The 22,363-nt window shown below is 40.1% G+C and overlaps 1 protein-coding gene across 4 annotated transcripts; it reads right to left on the bottom strand.

Annotated features, from left to right (window-relative positions):
- Nucleotides 1-753: 753 nt before the first annotated feature.
- On the bottom strand, nt 754-20,329 carry ncaldb (neurocalcin delta b). Of its 4 annotated transcripts, XM_039605559.1 has the most exons (5): nt 20,116-20,329; nt 20,012-20,032; nt 6,244-6,674; nt 4,535-4,640; nt 754-2,952 (listed from the first exon to the last, which is right to left on the bottom strand). In XM_039605559.1, the coding sequence occupies exons 3-5, from the start codon at nt 6,619-6,621 to the stop codon at nt 2,858-2,860; spliced, it is 579 nt and encodes a 192-aa protein (XP_039461493.1). In that variant the 5' UTR covers nt 6,622-6,674; nt 20,012-20,032; nt 20,116-20,329; the 3' UTR covers nt 754-2,857. The 4 variants fall into 4 exon arrangements, with proteins under 4 accessions (XP_039461493.1, XP_031598453.1, XP_031598446.1 ...); XM_031742593.2 differs by lacking the exon at nt 20,012-20,032; XM_031742586.2 differs by lacking the exon at nt 20,012-20,032 and having other exon boundaries at nt 6,244-6,677; nt 20,116-20,328.
- Nucleotides 20,330-22,363: the final 2,034 nt, after the last annotated feature.

The following is a 22,363-nucleotide window of genomic DNA, read 5'->3' as shown; positions in this document are numbered from 1 at the left end:
AGTCTCAAGAGCATGGAGGAAATTCCAGGAGACAGGCGGTTACTCTAGGAGAGCTGAAAAGGACCTTAGAAGGTCCTTAACCCATTAGCAGGACTGGTATCATGCCCGGGCTCATGTGGAGAGGGTATCCAGGTAGTTCCTGGAGGATAAGGGAATTGATACACTGATTGGCCCCCAAGGCTGCCTGACCTAAATCCAGCTGAACACCTCTGGGACATTATTTTTTTGGTCCATCCGACAACACCAGGTTGCCCCTCAGACTGTCCAGGAGCTCAGTAATGCCCTGATCCAGATGTGGGAGGATATCTCTCATCATCCATCAACTCATTAGTAGCATGCCCCAACATTGTCAGGCACGCACACAACCACATGGGGGCCCACTGTGGGTTAGTCATTTCCATTTCCATCAAACAATATGGCATCCTTTAGTTCCCAACACATTACCCAGACCATATGAGTACAGATATCCAGCATTATTGTTTTCCACTTTTTTTTTTAAGCCTTGTATATAATCTGTTGAGGATTATTAGACAGCTATGGCATGAGGAGTCAAAAGGCCACAAATATAACTAATTAATCCTGTGGAGAAATATGTATTTGTAGCTGTCATAACATCACAAATATAACCCATATGGAGGTGCCTGCAGAGAAAATTACAAAACAATTAATGGACGTAGACATTTTTCCAGTCAACTTCCTTAATAGTGTGCCTTCAAATTAAATATTCATTAAGGACAGTGAAAAAACAATAAGCCTTTTTTCCCCATTTTGTCTTTATTTTAATAACAAAATGGACATCCTACACAGAACACATTTTGCAAGTTAACAATACAAAATCTACAAAATGACAGTTTTTTGGATTTTATTTTTTTTTTGTTCGACAGGTCACAGCTGTACAGTATAAACAGATACAATACTGTGTTTTTTTCTTTTCCTTTTTTAAAATTCCTCTACATTTGGCACTTGACCACAAGATGCTATTGAAATGACATGTGAGACTGTAGTACCAATTGCCTCATTGAAATGTTAAAAGTGTTAACCAAATTATTATTACTTTTCCACCTTAATATCACATTTATCCAGACAAGAAGACTTCCTTTACATCATGTTCAGCTTTAAATCCTAAAAAACCTTTTGCTTGAGAGATGCTGACTTTATTTCACCTTTGTTTCATCTGCATTATTGTATGGCTGTTTTACTTTTAATGTTTTGTGTGTTTTATTAATTTCACTTGTATTTTTAATGTGTATTTTATACCTCATGTGAGCTAGTGTGTTGTAGTTCTTTACCATGTATTATTTATTCTTCTGTACAGCACTTTGGTCCATTGTGGTCGTTTTAAAGTGCTTTACAAATAAAGGTGGTAATGTACGGTAACGTCAGTGCATCGACCTGTCAGTTAAGCAACCGTTATCATTTACATCTGTCACAGCATCAATTTGCAATTGATTGATTGTTTTTTTATTTTTTGCACGTGAGACAAAAAGTACACGTTCAGGACACGACGTCACATTTGCGCAAAAATGTAAGATTCATTGGAATTTAAACATCGACGCTCAGAAGTGGAAAAACTTAACTGCCGGCATTTTATTATCTTACGTCAGTGTAGGAGACTTTAAATGCAGCAGATGATATTCAAAGCTGAATGCATAGCAATATGTGTGGTCCTCTCCTTTTTTTTAACATCTCTAGCATAAATATGAGTGAATATACTGTACAACTTTTTTCCACATCATGTTTGTCAAGTGAAAGAAAATAAAATGTTCATCATCACATTCCAATAATTTATATGTCAACATTTTAAAATGAATCTCTTCCATTGCAGCAAATTGCTACAATGTTACCACAGAGTAAAAGAATATATAAGTACGTACTATATATATTCATATAACATCTATCTTTGTTTTTCAAATTATATACTTGTTGAACCATAGTTGAAGGAGAATCACAGCTCGGTTTCTATGCATATGCCAAGTTCGTGTATTCGTAGTTAAAATTAATGTGTGTACATACTGTATGTGTGGGTGTGGATACAGAACTTGGCATGAAAAGTCACTTTCAAAGAAGCAGATGGTTGTAATCTGTAGTCACGATATTCCCCTTCATTTAGACATCTGAGTCAGTTTTGGTTCCATGTAACATTCCTCCAAAATGTACAAAAAAATTAAAACAAAAGACAAAAATAAACAAAAAAAAAAATCATCTTTCATCCCCATCTACAATTACTCTTTGGTTAGAAACTACAATTCCCAGATCTTCAGTCTACTGTAAGCTCAGAACGCTTTAAGTCCCACACTTACTTACTTCATTTTTTCCAGTGTTGACACGGATTTACACTGCAATACTTAAAGAACCACCCAGTCAGTCACACAGAACAAAGCCAGCATGACTCCCTTTACATCAGGAATAATGCGTTCAATAACAACAAAGGGGAGGAAAACAAACAGCCAAAACTTGATTTGGCTCAGAGTACCTCACAAATGTGCTGAATTATCCTCGCTGGCCGTCCTCTCAGACAGAAAGCACAGCTTTCACTCTGCGTTTCACAAGTCTTTGATGGGATTTCAGTTCTTTTGACTTACATCTGTACCTTATGTGAGATCACCCACATGTGTTTGTCTGGAGTTTTTGACCAGGCGTAGAGGCGCATGAGCCGTGTGTGCATGTAGGAGTCTGAAAGATTATATACTATTTGTAGCATGTGCATGTTAATCTGTGTCTGTTTGCGTTCATGTGCCTCTAAAGCTCGAGGTATCCCCATGTGGAAAAGAAAAATCTCAGGTGTGTCAGATGGGAGAGATTTTGAAAATGTGTTAAATCTATTAAACTGCAGTGGAAAAAGTCCTTTTTTTTTGTTTTACTGTCCAGCACTGCTGGGATCACACTGAAGCAGTCGGACAATGGAGGGATCATTCTTCGCTCCCTCGACGAACTCCTCCAGGGACAGTTTACCTGTGAGAGACATAAATGAGTTTAACAGGTGCTCATCTGCTGCAATATGAATAGTTCAATTTTAAAAACCAGCTTCAATAAACACATATATTCACTATTTTTTTCAGCTCTTTTTTTATAACGCATGAACTGCTGCAAAAGCTGGCAGAAGGAGGAGGAAGAGACAACAAGCACAACCGCACCAACTGTGAGTGGGAAGCCAGTTTTTAAGGACAGACACAGAAAAATCAAGAAAATGGATTTGTGCTTAAAATGTAGCTGCAATAAAACTGAAAAAAAAATTGGAAAAAGCAGTGAGCCATGAAGTAACAGGCCTCCTCTCCTGTAATGACGCAATTTAAAACAAAGCAGTTAAAAAGACTGATAACTGCTGCTGCTGCCAGTGAAACAGTTTCCTCTAAATTTGAAGAGCACCTTCAAAATTTAGATGTGCGTTGTGTGTGTAGGGTGGTGTCGTAACCTGGCTCTCTTTATAAGACAACCCGTGCAAACAGAAGGTTTGAACAGAAGGCGGGTGGGGCTGCTGTAGACACAGTCATAGCTGACTGATCTCATTGTAGGGAGATCCTGTCATGATTCCAGGGTTTTGTGTGGATTTTGAGCTTTTTTTGTTTGCTTTTATTATTAACATCACCGTTAATGTTATTATTAAGTCGTGATTTCTCTTTAGTTTCACTGCTGTTTAAGCCCTGCTAGTTTTTTTGTTGTTGCTACTGTCAGGTTGAGGGTTTCCATACTTGTAAATGTGATCGTGAAGCTGCGTCCACACAGGAAATCATTTATAATTACTAAATGGCGATGCAAAGTGGGCGGATCCTAAGATGAACTCTTCTCAACTACAAGGTGAGCGATACAAGCGTCTACCCATGGCGGCAGAGATTATAAGCAATTGCAAGGTAATGCATAGGTTGCAGGGTTACCGTGGCAACTGGAGTCTGGAATCTCTGTTGGCTTCAAAGCGATAGGCGATGAAGGAATCACTTCCTGTCTGGACGAGGCTTTACTTCTTATTGAATTTATGGAGTTTTAGTGGTCTGGTGTCAGTTTTGAATTCTTGGTTTTTATTTGGTTTCACTTCCCATTTTGAATTCCTCTTCCTGGGTTTTTAAGTTCCCTCTGTTCAACCCTGTGGCTCTTCTTCCTCTTTAGATCTTATTTAGAGTTTGCCTCCTTATAGCAGTGCAGTTTCACCTTTTTTAAACCCCTTGGCTTTCGACCTTTTTACTTCCTGCCTTTACAATCGTCTTGATTGCCTTCACCTTTGTTTCATTCCCCATCAGCTCTCAGTGTATAAACAGTCCCATTTTCCTTGCAGATCATCTATTGATGTTGTCCATGTTTTCTGTGTTTTCTCCCTACCCACTGCTGGATTCCTGATTTTCTTTACTTAGTGTAGTTTTTGGACTACAAACAGCCAATAAAGTGCTTGCTTTTGATTAAACTTAATGTCCTCTCTCCACTACCAGAGCTTATACATACTCATGCTGAGCTTTGTATTTGAAAACTGCAATGTTGAACATGAGCATCCTTTGCTGACATTAATATATGGAAATAATAAGAACAGATAATAAGGAGGCCTCACCATCTCTATTTGTGTCCATCTGCCTGAAAATCTTATCTGTGCGTTTCTCAGGTGTGGATTCGTCCTCAGGCATCTTCATCACAGAGGAAACCATCTTGTAAATGGCCTGAAGACAGATGGGGAAAAAAACAGTTTCAGTATGTACATTTTGAGGGAAAAATAAAAAGCTGTTTCGTGCACTGAGCAACAAAATAACCTTAATGTCCTTTTATGCAGGTTCAGACTTTCTAAGAGTGGCTGTAATGCATTACAAACAGATGATATCTCAGTGGAAAACTTTTAGAGTCCATTAAGCACAACTGCAAAGTGCACAAAAAAAGATCATCTTAGTGACCCATTGATCAACTTATCTCTGCAGGGAAGAAGCAAGATAGAGTGGTCCTTTCATTTATTTTTCACTCTTTGCTGCCTGATTTCACCGCAGAGAAATAAACAAAAAGCGTTCATGTAAAAAAAAGAAGAAAAAAAAGACTCTTTGACATTATTGTTTTAGGTTTTGTTAAATATATGGAGCAGAAGAAAAAAAGTAAAAAATAAATAAATATGAAAATCACTTTTGTTAATTCAGATTTTGTTAAATCTGAAGGGTTGTGGGGGGGTGTTTCCCCACCTTCCTTTCATTCCTGCATCTTTGTATGGGATGATTTTAATGGGAGAACAAGTGAAACATTTGTTGTTATCATGAGGAATTTGTCAGCATTGCAACTGAAAATTAGATGCTGATTACTTTCATCGTCTCATAAGCTACTTCTTTTCCACTAGTTCCCACTCAGCCCGAATTTTAGGGTCTGCCATGAGGTGGCAGAACCTGGTACCAGGTCCCCCCCCCCCGAGTCAACCCACAAATGTGACGTCAACAGAATGCATGCCACTGATTGGCCAGAAAGCATTCCCACTGGATGAGTCATGAAAGCATAGTAGTTCTTGTAATTTATGGATGGACAAACACATCCTTTGACTGGATTAGCTAAAAATCTCTAGTTCAAGCTTCTTTTTCCTCATAATATGACTATAACTTTTTTTTAAACAGTTTTACTACAAAGAAGCAAAATTTATGTTACAGACTACATTGAAACTCGCCCTGCGTGGAACAGCTAATGTATCGGATCACCTCCAGATATAGGCGCCATCTCACCTTACGCACACGCTTTAAATAAACAACACCGACTTTGGAGAATGGGATTACACCTTCTTTGGTGCTCGGCTCAATTTAGCACCGCAACGTGTGATGTAACAACATGTGTACAGGATTGCTGGGTTGTGTGAGAGCGTGCGTGATGCTCCGACTGACGTCTGAAGCATTCGTCCAATAAGGCGAGGAGCCTGTTTCCTGTACAGTAACGATGGGGAAGTGCGCAGCTGTCCCAAGTAGAGTTGAGCCAATATGACAATCAGAAGGTGGACCACACATCGCAGCCGAGTCTTATTTAGGGAAGCAGAGAGGAACTGCTGGTTTCTTAAATTACACATCGTTGCTTTCCCCGCTGTGGGCAGTGAAATGGTTCAGAGCACAAAAGCAGATATGATGCAGCAGCTGGTATGGATGGCTGAGCAAAATATTGCTCCACTGCAGGACTAGTTTTATGAGCAGGAGAGCATGATGGCATGCAGCTCCCTCTAAAAAGACTGAGGGGTACATAAAGCTAGAGAAGCAGAAAGATGGAGGGAAATAAATTTAGAAAGGAACAAAAAAACAAAGCAGGACCCACCGTTACGATCTCGAGCATCTCGGCCTTGCTTATGTACCCATTCCCGTCCAGGTCGTACATACTGAACGCCCACTTCAGTTTCTGGTCCAGCCGACCACGTGAGGTCACGCTCAGGGCGATGATGAACTCCCTGAAGTCTATAGTCCCGTCTCCGTTGGCATCAAATGTGCGGAAGACGTGCTCAGCAAACTTTGAGGCGTCGCCGTAAGGGAAGAAGTTGGCGTAGATCTTCTTGAACTCCTCCATGGACAGAGAGCCGCTGGGGCAGTCCCGCAGGAAGCCCTTGTACCACTCGGTGATCTCGTGCTCGGTGAAGTCCGTGTTCTCCACCAGGTCTTGCATGACGTCGGGACGGAGCTTGCTGTTCTGTTTACCCATGGTCACTGCTTGCGTTGAGGCTGTGGTCGGTGTGAGGGCAGCGATGCTTTAGACTGCTGACAGCGGAAAACAGGAGACATTAAAAGGTTGTTAGAAAATCATCTGCAGTGACCTCGAGGCTTACTAAGACGGGAGGCGGGAAGAGGATATAAATGGGAATAAAAGCGCTTAATGCATTTTCACACTTTAACTTTCTGCATAAATATCTCATATTTACATAAAACCATTCATCACAAGCTTTTATTTTTAGGCAAGGCAATAAATCCACACATTACAGCCGAAAAACGGTTTTGCACTGTCATACCAGTGAGTGAATAGCTCAATATACATTCATCACCCACAGAACAACAGCTTCATTCGCTGAGTCGAGTTTGCCATCAGCTGATAAACAAAGTCCAATACTATCTGCTAAATGCTTGTCTCCCTCTGTGTTTATCAGTGCATGCTGCAGCCAGAAATGAGCATGATGAGAGCAAAAAAAGGTAAACCTATCCCTTAAGGAGTTTTGGCATGTCCTAGCATCGTAACGTCACATTTACTCGTGCTGCTAATGTCAAACAAACTTTGGTAAAATGTGCATTTATAATTTTTCCCTTGGATGCAGACTTTACTACCCACACACCCGGAAAATTCACATGTTAGAGCAGCACAAGGGTCAGGAAGAAAATGGGAAATAAAGATATCTTAGAAGAATGAAAAATAGGAAGGACAAAAACAGTATACAAATAATAATAATAATTTGTACCATTTACAAATGATATTTAATGCCTTTGAGTAAATTAATGTCGCTGATTAAATCTGTTTATGTTCTCCACTGTTCTGTCTTATCTTTCTGCAGGGGAATCACTTATGTGGCGCTGAACTAGCACGTGCTCTCTTATCTTATGTGATCTTATCTTTTTCATTTATTTGGTGGCTGATTAAATGGAAAAATGCAATGTTATCTCACACACACACACACAAACACAAAGGCAAAGACACTAGATAAAAGGAAAACATAAGCTTCGTCTTGTGCACAAGCAACTGCAACACAAGACCATCGTATGTTCTCATGGTGTAGCACTACGACAGATGCACAACCACACCTATAACATGCCTTTCTGCCTGTGCATGCATCTCTGCAGATGCATCTTTCATTTCCTGCATGAACTCTGAGGCTCATTCGCAGACACAGCTATCAACATCCTCTGTAATCGCAGCCGAGATGGCTTATTGAGCTGATATCAAAACATCTGACAGCATTTCTTTCATTTTGATTGAGGAAAGTAAGATAAACACAGTGTGACAAATGTTGCACTCCTCCATAACTAATAATTTGGTGCAGAAAGGAAACTCAACAGAGGACACAGTTCATCATCTTCCCCTGTCGCTAATATGTTTAGCACCCTCCCTTGTCACACTGCTTGCTTGCTTGCTGCTGAGTTCTTCAGGCTAAAGAAAGAGGGAAGCTGTAAAAAGCTTAGCTGAGGATAATGACAGATAAAATCAGCAATGTCAGGTCGGGTCGAAGCAAATTACGGTGGAGGTACTTTGCTCCAGGAAGGGTAATAAAGTTCCAGGACCTCTCCGTTTACACTCAGGGTTTTGCCTTTTTTCTTACTCCAAATCTTAACAATGAAACTTGTCACCTCATAGAATGTAGCACAAATAAACACATGTGAACTTATTACCTCACAATAACTACACTTTAGTCTATTGTAAGCTCTTGAGTGAAACATACAGGTACGGTCTTCAGTTTCTTAATCATCATCATGTATGTAGACAGTTTTCTGCTCATTTAGCTGATCCATTAATTCATTAACAGAGCTTCATGCACACTGTGGAAACAGCATGAGGTCTTAGCGCTAAAAAAAATGAACGTAGGATTAAGTCAAACTTCTGCTACAGAAAAAAGAACAATTTTTTAAAAAGGCAGGAAACAGATTTAACCCTCATCAGTTCATTTAGCAGTGACAGTAGTTCAAATAATCCTGCAGCAAGTGTGAAAGTGTATGCGCGCTTGAATTAAACAGTCTGTGTTTTTATTGGTTTTTCTTAAATCCAATTTCGTCTTCTTTTATTTCACACTCACACATGTTCCATAAACAGCCGGCTATAATCCTTTAATTAACTCAGAGTAAACAATGAGCGCAGACAGTGTGGCAGCCACCTCAGATGAGCTCCCTGCTGTTTTACCAGTAGTTCACTCCCATTCTGCGGCAGCGGGAAACAGAGATTAACACCTGTTTACACACCTATCCCGGAGCAAAACACTACACAGAGGGGAGGGGGTCTCCGAGTTCATGGTGGATGTACAGACAGGGAAACAAGTCTGTGCCTTTAAATTAGACAGAAGCAAACAGTCTGGAGCTGAAGGGTATAGCTGATGTATGGACAGAGAGGGGGGCTTTATCCTTTCATAAACCCATTAAAGACACACACTAATCTGAGAACACCGTTCCCTAAACATTACACTGCTCAGGATTCTGCTGGTATCTGCAGGATGACGTTATATGTTTTTTTTTGTTTTTTTTTTAACTCTTTTTAAACCAGATTTTAAGGAATGCTGCTTTTTGCTTGTTTAACAAGCAGACTACAGCCTGCTGTGGACCGCATGGTTTTGTAGAAAATTGGTAGTCTGTGTGTGCTACACAGAATTTTACCAGTGTTTGTTGTACAAGTAACAGAGCACATTAGCTGTGTATAGTTACATGAGGGCAAAAACAGCTGGACCAAGTGGTAATGTGAGCTGCTTTTGTTTATGTTTGTACTGCTGCTGATCCTTCAGCTCAGCCCCTGGAGGTATGGCAGAAGTCACAATGTCTTTGTGGTGAAGTGAAACTGAGTGTGAAAAAAGCAAGATGAGGATACTGATTGAACCCTTTCCCACTGAAGCATTAGGTCTGATTCCCCACAGACTTCTGTGGAATCTGCTCCAGCCCCCTGCTGGATATAAAAAAGAATGCAGGTTTGAGGCAATTTGACCATCTTTAATATACAGCCTATGGGCATTCAGTGATTCCTGCATTGAGTCTGGTGACCTTCATGGTTCTCCTTTTTCAGGCACGTCTGTTAATTATCATACCTCTAGTAAGCTTTAATAGTCCTAGACAGAATACTAAAAGTTACTGAAAGTTTATGAAATTAAACCTTCAGGGTGTCAGTTCATAAATTATTGAGCCTGCAAAAAACATATCAGCTTATTTTGCCACTTGTTCACTGCATTTAGAGCAAAAAGAAAAACCTCACATCATGTTACTGATTCACATGTAAGAATCAGAGCGCAATATCTCTAAAATTAGAAACATCGATGCTGAAAGGCTAATTTTGTTAGTTCACTTCCGTACAACCCCAAAGAATCATGCCCCCTAGTGGATGGTTGCCCTGCAAGAAGTAGTTATTCCTTTACAGTCATTTTATCGTCCAAGAAAAGATAACACAGTATTTACAGCTTAGGACTAAAAAGCAAGTTCTGCATACCCAGGATTGCTAAGACAACTGCAAACAGAGTGAATAGATGATCCAAGTTTGAACTTGAAGGCAATCAATGTTACGAATAACCAGTAGTACCCATTAATAGTCTAAACAGTCCCCCATCAGTTTTATGACATCAAATCATTTCCGGCTATGAATTCCAGACCCCCAAGTGTCTTTGAACCCCACATTTAAAATCCATCTTCATAAGAAATCTTATCACATCCAAAATACATTTTTATGCCTAACATACAAAAACACAGCTTCTGTTACGTATGTGTGACCAAGCCTCTGGTTTAGTTTAGTTTCAGCTTAAAAAGATAAGATGAAGATAAAATATTTTATTTGCCATTTGTACACATACACTGTGGACACAGAAATCTTGTGCAGAGATTAGAGTCAAAGCCAAATAAATTCAGATATGTTTACAAATATATAAACACTGAGGTAGGAGGTAAGGGGACAATATGTAAAGTACTTTCAAGTATTAAACAGTAACTTATGAATTGACTGTGGTATGAAAAAGTATTGCATGTTACTGAAATATATATTGCACTTCTGCTAAGTTTGACTTCTAGTTTAGCTGCTCCTTATTTTGTTTTTTCCTTCAGTTCGACTGTGACAAAAAGCTTATCTTTTATATAAGCATTTAGCTTATCTGCCTTTCTGAACATTTATTTTTCTCCTACATTTTCTGACACCTTCACTTCATTCATAAACTCATCCTTTATCTGATGCGTTGACTGGTGCCACCACAGCCTCAAATCTGCATTTTAATTGCTCGATGGATTCGGGTACATTTTTTTGATTATTTGGTCCTGCGTAGTCATGACGAATGACCCTGCAATCATTCCTGTTTATCGCTGTGAGTGGGCCCAAATAAACAAAAAAAACATTATTACTCAGAAAAGAGTAAAACGGCACTTCCTACAACGACTGATGGCTTGTTAGTTTGCTTGCTTTTAGCTGCGGTCCTAATCACACAGTGTCCCTCCAGCCTCGCTGTTTAAACATTAATATGGAGGAACTGAGCCAGCTAATACCGTCCTCTCGCCATTACTTTAAACCAGAGGGGGAAGGTTAATTAGTATTGCCCTTAATGGCTTTACAAAAAAAGGAAACAGCAGAGGTGGATTAAAGCATGTTGACAGTTTAAATATGTTTATGTGTTGCTTTTAAGATTATTTTCACTCTACAAAAAAACGTGCTTATCGTTCCTAATTTTCCGTACATACCGTTAAAGAGCTGAAATAATCACACAAGAATAAACTGATATAGCAGAGATAAAACTGGCAACTCAACTCAAATCAGCGTTCCTCCTTGTTCAGGATCTGTACATCCTCATCACTGAAAGACATTAGGCCGATCTCCAAGTAACCTTAGGAAAAAGCTATTTACACCCAGCTGAAGGCTTTTTATAAAATTTTGAAAGTGTTCATTTATATGCTGATGACTGTCAAATCTATTTTCCTTTAAAACATAGTGGTTCTGTTCAGCATTTTCTTGATTGTCTCGATGACATCAGGGGATGGACAGCGCTGAATTTCCGTAATTTTTACAGAAAAAAGACTGAGGTCATCGTTTTTAAATCCAGTGGCTCCAGCTGGATCCCTACCTTTGACTTTTCTTCTTTGGCCCCACATAAAAAAAATCCAGCATCACTAATCTAAGTATAAAACTTGAGTCATATGTCAACACTGTGGTTAAGTCGTCTATCTTTCAGATGAGGTGGCTATCAAATTTCAATGCCTCTCTCCATGCCTCTTGGCTGGATTATTTTAACTCTCTTTTGATTGGAATTAGCCAGGCCTCCTTCTCACAGCTGGTACAAAAAGCTGCTGCACAACTTTTAACTGGTACAAGCAAACGAGAGCACATAACTTAATGGTCTTGAACCTTTCTGATTTGTCTGAGCTTCTTCACCTTTACACGCCATTGTGTGCTCTTAGATCAGCTAACCAGATGCTTTTGACTGTCCCAAAGATATTTTATAAATCCAGAGGACACAGAGCCTTTGCAGTTTTGGATCCTAAAATGTGGATTGAGCTGCTGTTGGAGGTCAGACAGGTTCCATCTCTCATTGTCTTATACTCTGGCCCTTTGTATGTACCTGTACCATTTCAAATATTCACTAGCTTTTATGAATTAACTTATAGCTGATTTATTGTTTTAATCTGGTTCTCTCATTTTTATACATCACTTTGGTCAGTTGTTATGTTGGGGTTTTTAAGTCCTTTAGAAATGAAGTGATGATGATGATGATAAAGAGTTCTCAGACTCATTAAATCAGTGATTTCACCACATCTTCCAGCGAAAAGCAGCTCAATCAGACTAAACTTTGAATGGCACAAAGGCTGATGAAGACACAGCAGCGCTGAAAAATTAGACCGTTTGCATGCTTTGAGGCTATGAATTAATGCTCCAATCCCCTTTGTTCCAGTCTAATTTGTATTTGCACATTTGTCTCACAGAGCCGGGTTGCACACTTATTGCGAGCCAAATAATTAATATAATAAAAACTTAACTTTAGGTTTATCTATGTCTAGTTTGCATCTCCTCTGAGCTTTTCTTTTCTCTCCATGGTAATCTGTGACTGATGAGATGATTTACAGTTTAATTGGTAAGTAAACACAGGCGAATTAGAGCGAATGTTTTCCTCTTCTTTTTATTACCGCTCATAAAAAACTAACAAACTATTTCGTTCAAACATATGTATAAAACTACATGACAGATTTAAGCACATAATGGTATTCTAAGTATTTAGCAAGGCACAGTATTACTCCTATGATGATGTGTGAAGCCATTTAAACACCACCCTGCTATTATGGGTAACCACAGGAGTTACAGCTGCAAACAAACCCACTTTACTACCATCATTATTTGCTCACAAGCATCTGAAAGCACATTAGAAACCATCTTTGTGGCACTAAATTTTAACTGCAGGAGCTACATTAGCCAGAGAAATCCAAACAGCGGTGTTTGTTTAATATCAGGCATCAACTTCTTCTTCTATTTCCGGATGGTTAGAAAATTCTGATGTCAAAACGATTTATTTCGCAAGTAAACGCACGTCATGATGGGCCACGATCATTTTATTTAGGGTTCGTGTAAACAGTGAAGTTCTGACCTGAGCTTTAATGAGATTGAAGAAATTTTGCACATGTAAACATGGCTAATGTTACATTAACCTTTTGCTCTGACCCCCGTCTCCCTCAGTTAATCAGATCTAATTAAATCCAACTTAAATTAAAGCTTAGCTGCAGCAGGTTTGCCATTAATGATGTGTTTTTGATTCAGGCATGGATGGCTCTCTCTCTCCCACTATCATGCAGGCATGGATGGCTCTCTCCCGCTATCATGCACAGTTCATGCAGCCCTCTGAGACCGTCGAGAGGAGAGGCTCTTGGTTGAAGGTCTGTGTGTATTTTATAAGAAATACTGATGGGACGAAAGCTGAACATCTCTTCAGCCAGTCACCCTAAGAACTCCGCTATTTCTAGCTCTGTGAGATCACTGCCTACAATTAACCGGTAAGGCTCTTACCTGGTGCTGCAGGCGGACCAGCGATGACACCGTTACATAACTAATGCTTTGACAAGTAGACGGATCTTGCGGTTTAGCCGAGCTCTCCCTCAACCATCTCGTAAGGTCAGCACAAGAGTGTGACGCTAGTCTAACGCTAGGAGGGGGGAACGGGCCTGAGATAGAGCCGCTGACCTCAGCCTGCACAGGTGTTAGTGAAGCTCTCCAGAACAGGCTGTCTCTTTCAGTGCAGCGTTGACGATACACACACAGTCACCATGACCTTTAGTGTTCGGGGTTTGAGGTCTTTAGCAGAAGACAGGATACACCTGCTGGGCCTCCAGGCAGATTTAACTCCAAAACCAGCCCAACAAACAAACTGCACACCTGCAGCACCAACATCATCAGCGGCACCAACAGGAGGATCAAAGCCAAGAGAAGAGAAAATCCATCTTTAAATCCACCAAGAACTACACCGAAATCAACCGCATGTAGTAAAGCAAGATTCAGTACTTACATACTTACAAGATACAATACTTAATGTTGCTTATAAACAGTTTTTACTTCTTGTAATCAAAGCATTTCAGCTTGAAGTTATTGTTTTGTGTTACTAATCAATCTGGAGATCACTTTCTAATAACTGAACAATAAACGTAGATCGGTATGTCGTAACCACCAGCTCCTCTGAAATCTTACACCATGACCTGACGTGCATCTCTAGAAATGTAACCACAAGTCATTTTCTCCTATGATTTTTCTGGATGGTTCTTTTTGTGCCGCAGTTTTTCAAACTGATGGCAAGAAAACGAAACAACTCCAATATACCAACCGATGCAAAACTGCAGAGAGTCACAGGTCAAAGGTTTCCCATAAGGACATGGCATAGATTATTCACTTCTGTCTGTGGTTTTAAAGTCTGTATCCGATTAGTGTGTATGACAGGCAAAAACAATATGAGGAGCTTAAAAAAAACAACAACAAAAAGCTAAACTAATTGTGCAGGTGGCAACAATCAAAATTATTTGGTTTTAATTGGTCAGCATTGAGATCACGATTCTATAAGATGATTACTGACTGTCTCACTGGAAGCACCATGCACATATTTAACCTTTTTTTCGGCATAAAATAGATCTTAACATGCTTAAAATGCATCAGTCTGACAGCAAGTGGGCTTAGTTTTTAGAGAAAGTCAAAAGCCGCTGCTGTAAAGATGGATTTGAGCATCACCACAATCCCCGTTTTATCTTTTTATAGTCTTGAAAACAAAATCCAATAAATTGCACAGCCCAAGTATGCAGACAGCTCTTCACACTGTACTACAGTTGACTCATTCGTGCTGTTTGACTCAAAGGGCCTCCACACGGCATTCGTCCCAGAACATCTTATTGCCCACTTACGCAACAGCCACAAGGCTCCATTTATATCCTGCAGGTAAATCTTAACCCCACAGTCCAACAGATAATCCAAGAACAGAGAGCTGAGGAGGTCAACGGAGAGCGCGACAGGCCAAAAGAGACACGATCGCAGATAGGCAGTTTATGAATGACACATTCATAATGAAATATGATGCATCTGTGACCGCGCTGCAGCTGAGGGCGGCTATCCTCGACCTAACAAGCAAGCAATTATTAGACCTACGGGGTCTGCAATCCGATCTCCACCCCCAATTCAAAAGTTTGTTTCATCTCAGCTGTGATAAGATTTTAAAAATGACACTTTTACCATCTCAGATTAGACGAGGACACATATGAACGCCCGCAGAGGCTCGGTTTATGCAACAGCAAACCGACGTCACAACCAGCCTCTTTCGTCTTTGAGTAGCTTATCTGCAGTTTTCTTCCACTTCATCTGCGTTTGAAAGAATTTGTGATCAGATGATTGTGGCTAACTCTTTAAAACTCTTATATATGCCGCCTTCTAGGCTTTAATATGACCTTCAAACCTGAAAATCATAGATTTTTGTCCCCATGTTATTTTTGGTGGGTTTTTTTTAAAGTGCTTTCATATTCCAAAATTCAGGGCAGTCCATGGTAAGTAGCAGGTAAATCCACCACTTTAATGGATAAATGATCAAAGATGTTACCAGGTGAGTTGATGAAGCATGAGGCAAAAATCATAGTGCAGAAGTGACTGATTTTGCTTGGAGAAAAAACAAAACAAAGAACTAATAAACTGTCTTATTTCTGCAGGAGACGTGCCAAGAGGAGGCTGCGACACATATTCCAAATGAAAGGGAAATACTGGACGAGGTTCAAGCAGCTGGCAGCTTTAAAATGTTCTTCATCTCACGTCCTTTCTGTTTCTATTAAATTCATTTCATCCTCACTGCCAGTTTGCTTTGTTGAGTTCAACTTGACTGACGTTTGGTGCATGAAAATGAAGTATGAAAGCAAACAACAAGGCCTTGAAAGCCTTATTTACAAGCGAAGTTTTAGTTATAGATGAACTTCAGAGTTATTCCAGCGGAGTGAAGTGCAAAGCTGACAAACTCCTGCATTTTTTATGGGAGAAATGAAGCACAAAGACACACTGAAGCATCATAGGTAGTCTCATGCAGCTGGAAAAGTGAGGTTTCACACATGTCGAAGGTTAAAACACATAAATATAAACATCTTCTGGCCACCGTCCATCAGCGATCAGATGCCTGATGATCCTGAACATCTCAAAGCACATCGGATATCTGCTGCAGCCCGGCATAGCTCTGGGAGCACACACACTCACGTTACAAGTGACGACGCCTGTTCGGTGCAGCATGCCTTAGCAGCTCCTTGAATGTCTCCGAGCAACTCTATCTGCCGTGTTATTTAGCGTAAGGTCAGAGTGGGACTGCTGATTATCCAACACAGTCTGAGGATGTGAACGAGGTTTCACTGGGTTTCTGTCGGTGAGACAGGATGCACAGACCAACAGTGAAACTCAGTTGTAGTAACTTAGTACTACAACAACTCTAAAGGTTTAGGTGAAAAGTGAAACAACTTAAAGTCAAAGCAGGTTGGTAAACTTAATCAACCCAATTACATGTGAAACATCATCCAGAGCTGAATCGATGACTACTCAACTGAAATGTTCTGGCTTTGGATTCTCAGATTTGATCACTTCCTGATTTTCTTGGTGACATGATCCCAAACTGCATATTTATAGACGACTGGTCAAAACACGCAGACCCTTAATCATTTTTTGTTTGTTTGTTTGTTTGTTTAAAGCTAAACAATTAAAGGAGAAATGATTCAGAGTACATGAAAACAATCACTCGCTGCATAAAATGTAAAAGTTTCAAATAGTTTCAAATTAAAACCAAGACAGAAACTCAAATTACTCTTAAAACAAAAACTGAAGCTCTGCATCCACACAGGAAGTGATTCGCAGCAACGTGGCAACCAGAAAATGCTGAAACAACATTCAACTCCAAGAAAATAATGAAACGCTTTTCTCCACTCTGAGACGCATAAATGAAGCCACTGACGATGACAGGATACTGGTGATTGACTTGTTACAAGATATATAAATACATCAGAGGGTTTCCAGGGTAACCTGAGCCTAGCGACTAACCTTCAGTGTGAGCAACAGCTTTAAAGTTTTAAAGTTAGCCACTTCTGTCTTCTAACACCCCCTATTGTTTGTGTTTATCCTAACAATGCCTTTATTACTACCTGTGTGTCATTTCATCACGGGGGAAAACATCATCATTATCTCTCTGAAGGAGCTCCAGCCTCTGACTGTGAAAGTCTGGGATGATGCTGGTGTTTTAAATAACCATTTTGTTTTCTCATTTGTTCATGTAAACAAAAGAAAGTCCTTCTGCCACAATCTTTAAAAACTCAGTAAGCACAAAACTGATGTGAAATAACCTTTTTTTAAGGATACATATTAGACAAGGGAGCCAATATTCACCCAATCTATTGGTAAATCCCCAGAAAATAAATAAGTAAATAAAATAAAACCAAATTTATGCGCCTAGCTCAAAAATATCCACAGTTGTATTAATGGATATACAGAACAGACAGTTAATCCATCTGCTCCTCTAGCTGTAACTTCATGCTCGCACGACTAACCTTTTGGCGTTCGACATATGCTTAATGTGCACTTTGCTCTCTAATGTCAAAAACGACTTCTTCCCTGTTCCAAATGCTATAGAGAAATAAAAAACAAAACACACACATCCATCCTGCATTTGAGAAACCCACGGCAACAACTTCATCATAATTCAGCGCACATGAGCTCCCATTGTGAGACAGCGTTGTGCGTCAAGGCGCTGCAGAAAACCACAATCATGACACCGAAGCCATTATGAGGGAGCGAATGAGAACAAGATAAAAACAAAAAAAGTAGAAAAAAAGAAGCGTCTCTGACAACAACTCCAAAGGAGGCAGAGCTGCAGAACGGACAAACGCCATCACACACTCACAGCAAAATGCCACTGATTGCATGAGAGGGAGGCTTATTTTTGCACCGAGTCTCTAAATGTGAGTCTCTCCCTGAAACAGCCTGTTGTAAAGACAAAAGGCTACAGAGATGGAAATGTCAATCTATCGGATGACTAAACAACTCCCACCCCTCTCAGTCAGAGATATCTGCTGCGCAGCACGCCAGAAATGTGGCTTTCTATCCAAAACACAGTCCGTGTGACAGGCCGGAATCTGTTTCTTCTCTCACGTGTTATCTCCAGCTCTCTCCTTCACTTTTGCTTTTACCCCCCCCCAGTCTACTCTCTCTAAAAAAGTGTAATTCAATTCAAAGGGGCGCCGACTGCTGCTCAGACAAGCCTAACTACAGGCCAGGCTGCTAGTGCGGTCAGTCTGGCCCAAAACAAACTGAGAAGACACCCACGCCGGCGAAAATAGAACATCTGTTCAAATTTAGCACACATCTGTCAGCATCCTGAAAGCTTTTGACACCAAGGGGGCCATTATCTCGACTCCACCCTCCACAGGTCTTTCAATTATCTTGTTATGCTGTATTGGCTGCTCAAGCTGTTGAATTACTAAAATCGAATCAGAAGTCTGGAAGCCAGAGGTTTCATGTGCGAGTGTGTTTTCTGTTTTCTTTGCATGCGACTGAACCTCCTTTCTCCCATTTCTTCTGGACCACTGAACTTCAGCAGCTCTCGGATTTATTTCCGTTAATGTTTCCTCCTCACACCACCTCCCTGTGTGATCCCCTCGTGGCCACTTCACTGGAACCATCAGAGGAAACTCAACCGTAATGCGCCCCAGTGTTTACATCCAAAAATGAAACCAAAAAGACGCCTTAAAAAAGAAAGAAAGAAATTTGCACGAGTTCAACCGAGGTGTGGAGGAGCTACTTAGAGATACAGCTTCAGTCAGTTTAATCCTACATTAGCTGCTGGTCTGTCTCATGGAAACCTGAAACCAACAGAGTCAATATTTTATATATTAATTATTTACTCTACATGATGTTGGGAGGAAATCTTCACATGATGGGCACCAAGAAATGACTGATTGGTATTAAACTGCAAAAATATTCAGCTTTTTTGTAACGAGCTAACCAAATTAATCAATCTGTACTTGTTTAACTTGCATTAAATGTAATAATTACTTTATCTCAACCTCAGGGAAAGTGAGATGTTTTATGTATGGTCTATAAAAAAAACAAAAAAACAAAACATGATTTTTGTCAGGTTAAGCTTGTTTATTCTAAAGACTTCTGTTATTTAAGCTAATAGAGACGTGCCAAGAATAGAGTATATGCAGACCAAGCAGGCTTACGCGTGGTCTGCAGTGCATGTAACTATACTAAACACAAGCAAAAAGCAACAGACTCTCAGATAAGAGAAGCAGCAGCCTGCAAATATTTGAAACGCTTTCTGCTGATTTCTCAGTGGCTTTCCTTTTTGTGCGTTTTCCTTCTGGATCTTCCTCCAACAGCTTATTAGTACACTGACCAGACACCCCACATTTTAACCAGAAACTCTGCAGAAAGCAGATTCCCCACTCACCTGACAAAGGTGAAGCAGCACCACCAGTCCAGTAAAGCTACCCTTGCCCTGCTTTAATCCACTGGCTAACTGATGTGCATTTGCTGAAATGAGATACCCTGCTTCACTCAGCCTTGTGTGGTAGCAGGACTCCCTTCTTTTTTCACTTCCTGTTCTCACTCCTGCTTCAATGAAATGGAGAGTGCAAAGAATGAAAACGAACACTTCCTCTCTTCTCCTACTCCTCCTCTCAGGGGCTCACGTAGGACAAGAAGAAGCACCTTCATCCGATTAGAAATGTAGGTAAAGCTTTATCCGCTACTAGCGTCGCGAAATACCTCTGCAACTGCAAAGTTATGGAAGAAAAACATGTGCAAAAAAGGCTGCTTGTTTTGATAATTTAAGCCAAGCGATAAAAGTGGAAGCAAGCGCTTTGGAAGCGGTACAAGGACACTTCTTCAGCCTGTAAAGTCATCTCACCTGAGCTGCGGGGAGGGAAAACTGGGGAGGGGGTGGGAAACAAAGTATGAGGAAGCGGGCAAACTGCGAAGGAAGAGACGAACACAACATCAGCGACAGCTTACCTCGCTTTTAAGTTGCTGTGGAGGGTTCGTTAGGAGTCACTTTAGGAGTCCATTAATAGTGCGAGGACAGTAAACGTTTCAGAGGAAGCAGAGCTGTGCGGTAGGTGAGCTGGAGTTTCCCGGGTGCTCGCAGTCCAAACTCCACCAAGCTCTTTTCCCGAGCCGCTGTACACACTCTGCTTAGCCCCACAGCCGCTTGGCGTGACGTCAAGGCTCTGCGTCACGTGGTGCGGCAGCGGCCAATGGGAAGCCACGGTTTCCTGGCAACAGGAGCCCGGCACCTGAATGGCGATTAGCATTTAAAAACTGTAGCTTCAAGTTGTTCGTTTACTAAAGAATATATCAAATTAAACATAACCTCACTGTATTTAATACCACCTATGTGCTTATTAATGTTTATTAATGTTTTATAATGGTCTATAAACATATAGAAGTAATTGTTTTATAAGTCATTTTGTGGCTAATGGCCACCTGATGCACATACACAAAAGCCTGTTTATAATAATTTAAAAAGCATTCAAATAACTTATACTTTTACTTACTTATTTATTGCTTGCAAATTATTTATCATTAAAAAAAGTAAAATAACGCAGGGGGCGGGGCTTTAAATCCCTGCACATACAGCGCCACATTTTACTGAATATTTCCACAGCTTATAGCAGCTCCGGCTCTTATTTAAACATTTTCTCCAGTTTTGCATGCATTCTGTATCTTTTACCTGCCGTGCTGTTTGTTTCTCCCCTAATGTGGGATGTGTGCAAACTAGACCTTTGGATGGATTCAAATGATAAAGATAAACAGCTGACACTAAGACTACATTTTCAGTCATTTGCATTAAAGTTCAGCTTGCTTGCTTTGTTTTGCATTCTCTTGATCAGCATAAATGAGCTTGCTTATTTCCGAGTATTGCATGATGAACAGGAGGGTGATTAAGATGATAACCACCATCCATTCGCTGTGGCCCAGTACAGGTGTTCCCATGCAGGCACATTGGGAGCCATGCTTTGGCTAAGATGATTAAAGGAAGTCAAAGCCACAGGGATTATTCAGACTGTGTTCCAGGGAGTAGATTCTTAATGGCCTTATGAAGTACACTGAGAACCCCCTCCCTCCTGTCGAGTCAGCAAAATGCTCATCGCACCGATCACAGCGATCCATTACATGTACAAAACAATGTCTGATGAAAATTAATCACACATCCATGCACAGGAATCATCTCGGATTCTTTTGATCTCTTTCTAGTGTTGAAATATGTAATAAAGGATTACAATATTAATTCAGAATAATTATTCAGCAGGGGGGTGGCCTCCCTTGCTCAGATTCACTTAACTTTGTTTCCTGAATAGATGAGCTTATAAACATGGCTGTGGTGCTTGCAACAACAAATTCTGATCATGTTTTATAAGTGTTTGTAAAAAAAAATTTGTTTTTGTTTTAATGAAACACCATCTGCTGAAACAGGGGGATAGCAAGCACACCCAGTAGATCATTCAAAGTTTAACAAATACAGTTTTGTACAATCAGTATGATCACAACATAAGCAGCTTCAACTGTTGATACAAGGTAGGATGGATCCATGCTTTCATGTTGTTTACCAAAAACAACAAACATAAAGGCTCATCATCATTTTTCCCGTCTTCTATTGTTTAATTTTGGTGAGTTTTTGTGAACTGTAGCCTCATTTTCCCGTACCAGTTTACAGGCGTGGCATTCAGTGTGCTCTTCTGCTGCTGTAGCCCGCTGCTTCACGGTTCAATATGTTGTGATTCAGAGATGCTCTTCTGCATACTTTGTAACAAGTGTTTTTTTTAAGTCACTGTTGCCTCTCACTGGTTATTTTTCTGTTTTTCAAATCATATTCTGCAAACTCTAGAAATATTTTTGTGGAAAATCCCAGTAGATCACATTCAAAGTCACTTAAGATTCAGATTCCTTTATTGTCAATTGACCAATCCAAACACACAGAAAATTACAATTTTATAAGTGATTATAGTGAAACAGTCACAATGATAAGTGAAATAAAATCATTTAAGATAGTATTGCACTGTATAAGAACATTGCCACCCACTGCACATCTGGATCATTGCATTGTGTTGTTAACTACACGTTACACAGAAATCTTTGATTGAAATCATGTTTCTGAAAATGTGATTGTACAAAAGTCAGACTGCATTTAAAAGTTTTGGTTTTTAAACATACAGACAGAAGGAGAAGCTGCTAAAATCGCAATGCATCCATTTTTAAGTTT

This window comes from Oreochromis aureus, linkage group 22 (genome assembly GCF_013358895.1).
Source record: "Oreochromis aureus strain Israel breed Guangdong linkage group 22, ZZ_aureus, whole genome shotgun sequence".
NCBI classification, from domain to species: domain Eukaryota; kingdom Metazoa; phylum Chordata; class Actinopteri; order Cichliformes; family Cichlidae; genus Oreochromis; species Oreochromis aureus.
This window is presented reverse-complemented; position numbering and strand designations above follow the sequence as displayed.

Coding starts and splice junctions, on each gene's coding strand:
- ncaldb (XM_039605559.1), bottom strand. CDS start 6,621: ATGGGTAAACAGAACAGCAAGCTCCGTCCCGACGTCATGCAAGACCTG. Junction 4,641..6,243: donor AGATGCTCGAGATCGTAACG/GTGGGTCCTGCT, acceptor ATCTGTCTTCAG/GCCATTTACAAGATGGTTTC. Junction 2,953..4,534: donor GATGGACACAAATAGAGATG/GTGAGGCCTCCT, acceptor TGTCTCTCACAG/GTAAACTGTCCCTGGAGGAG.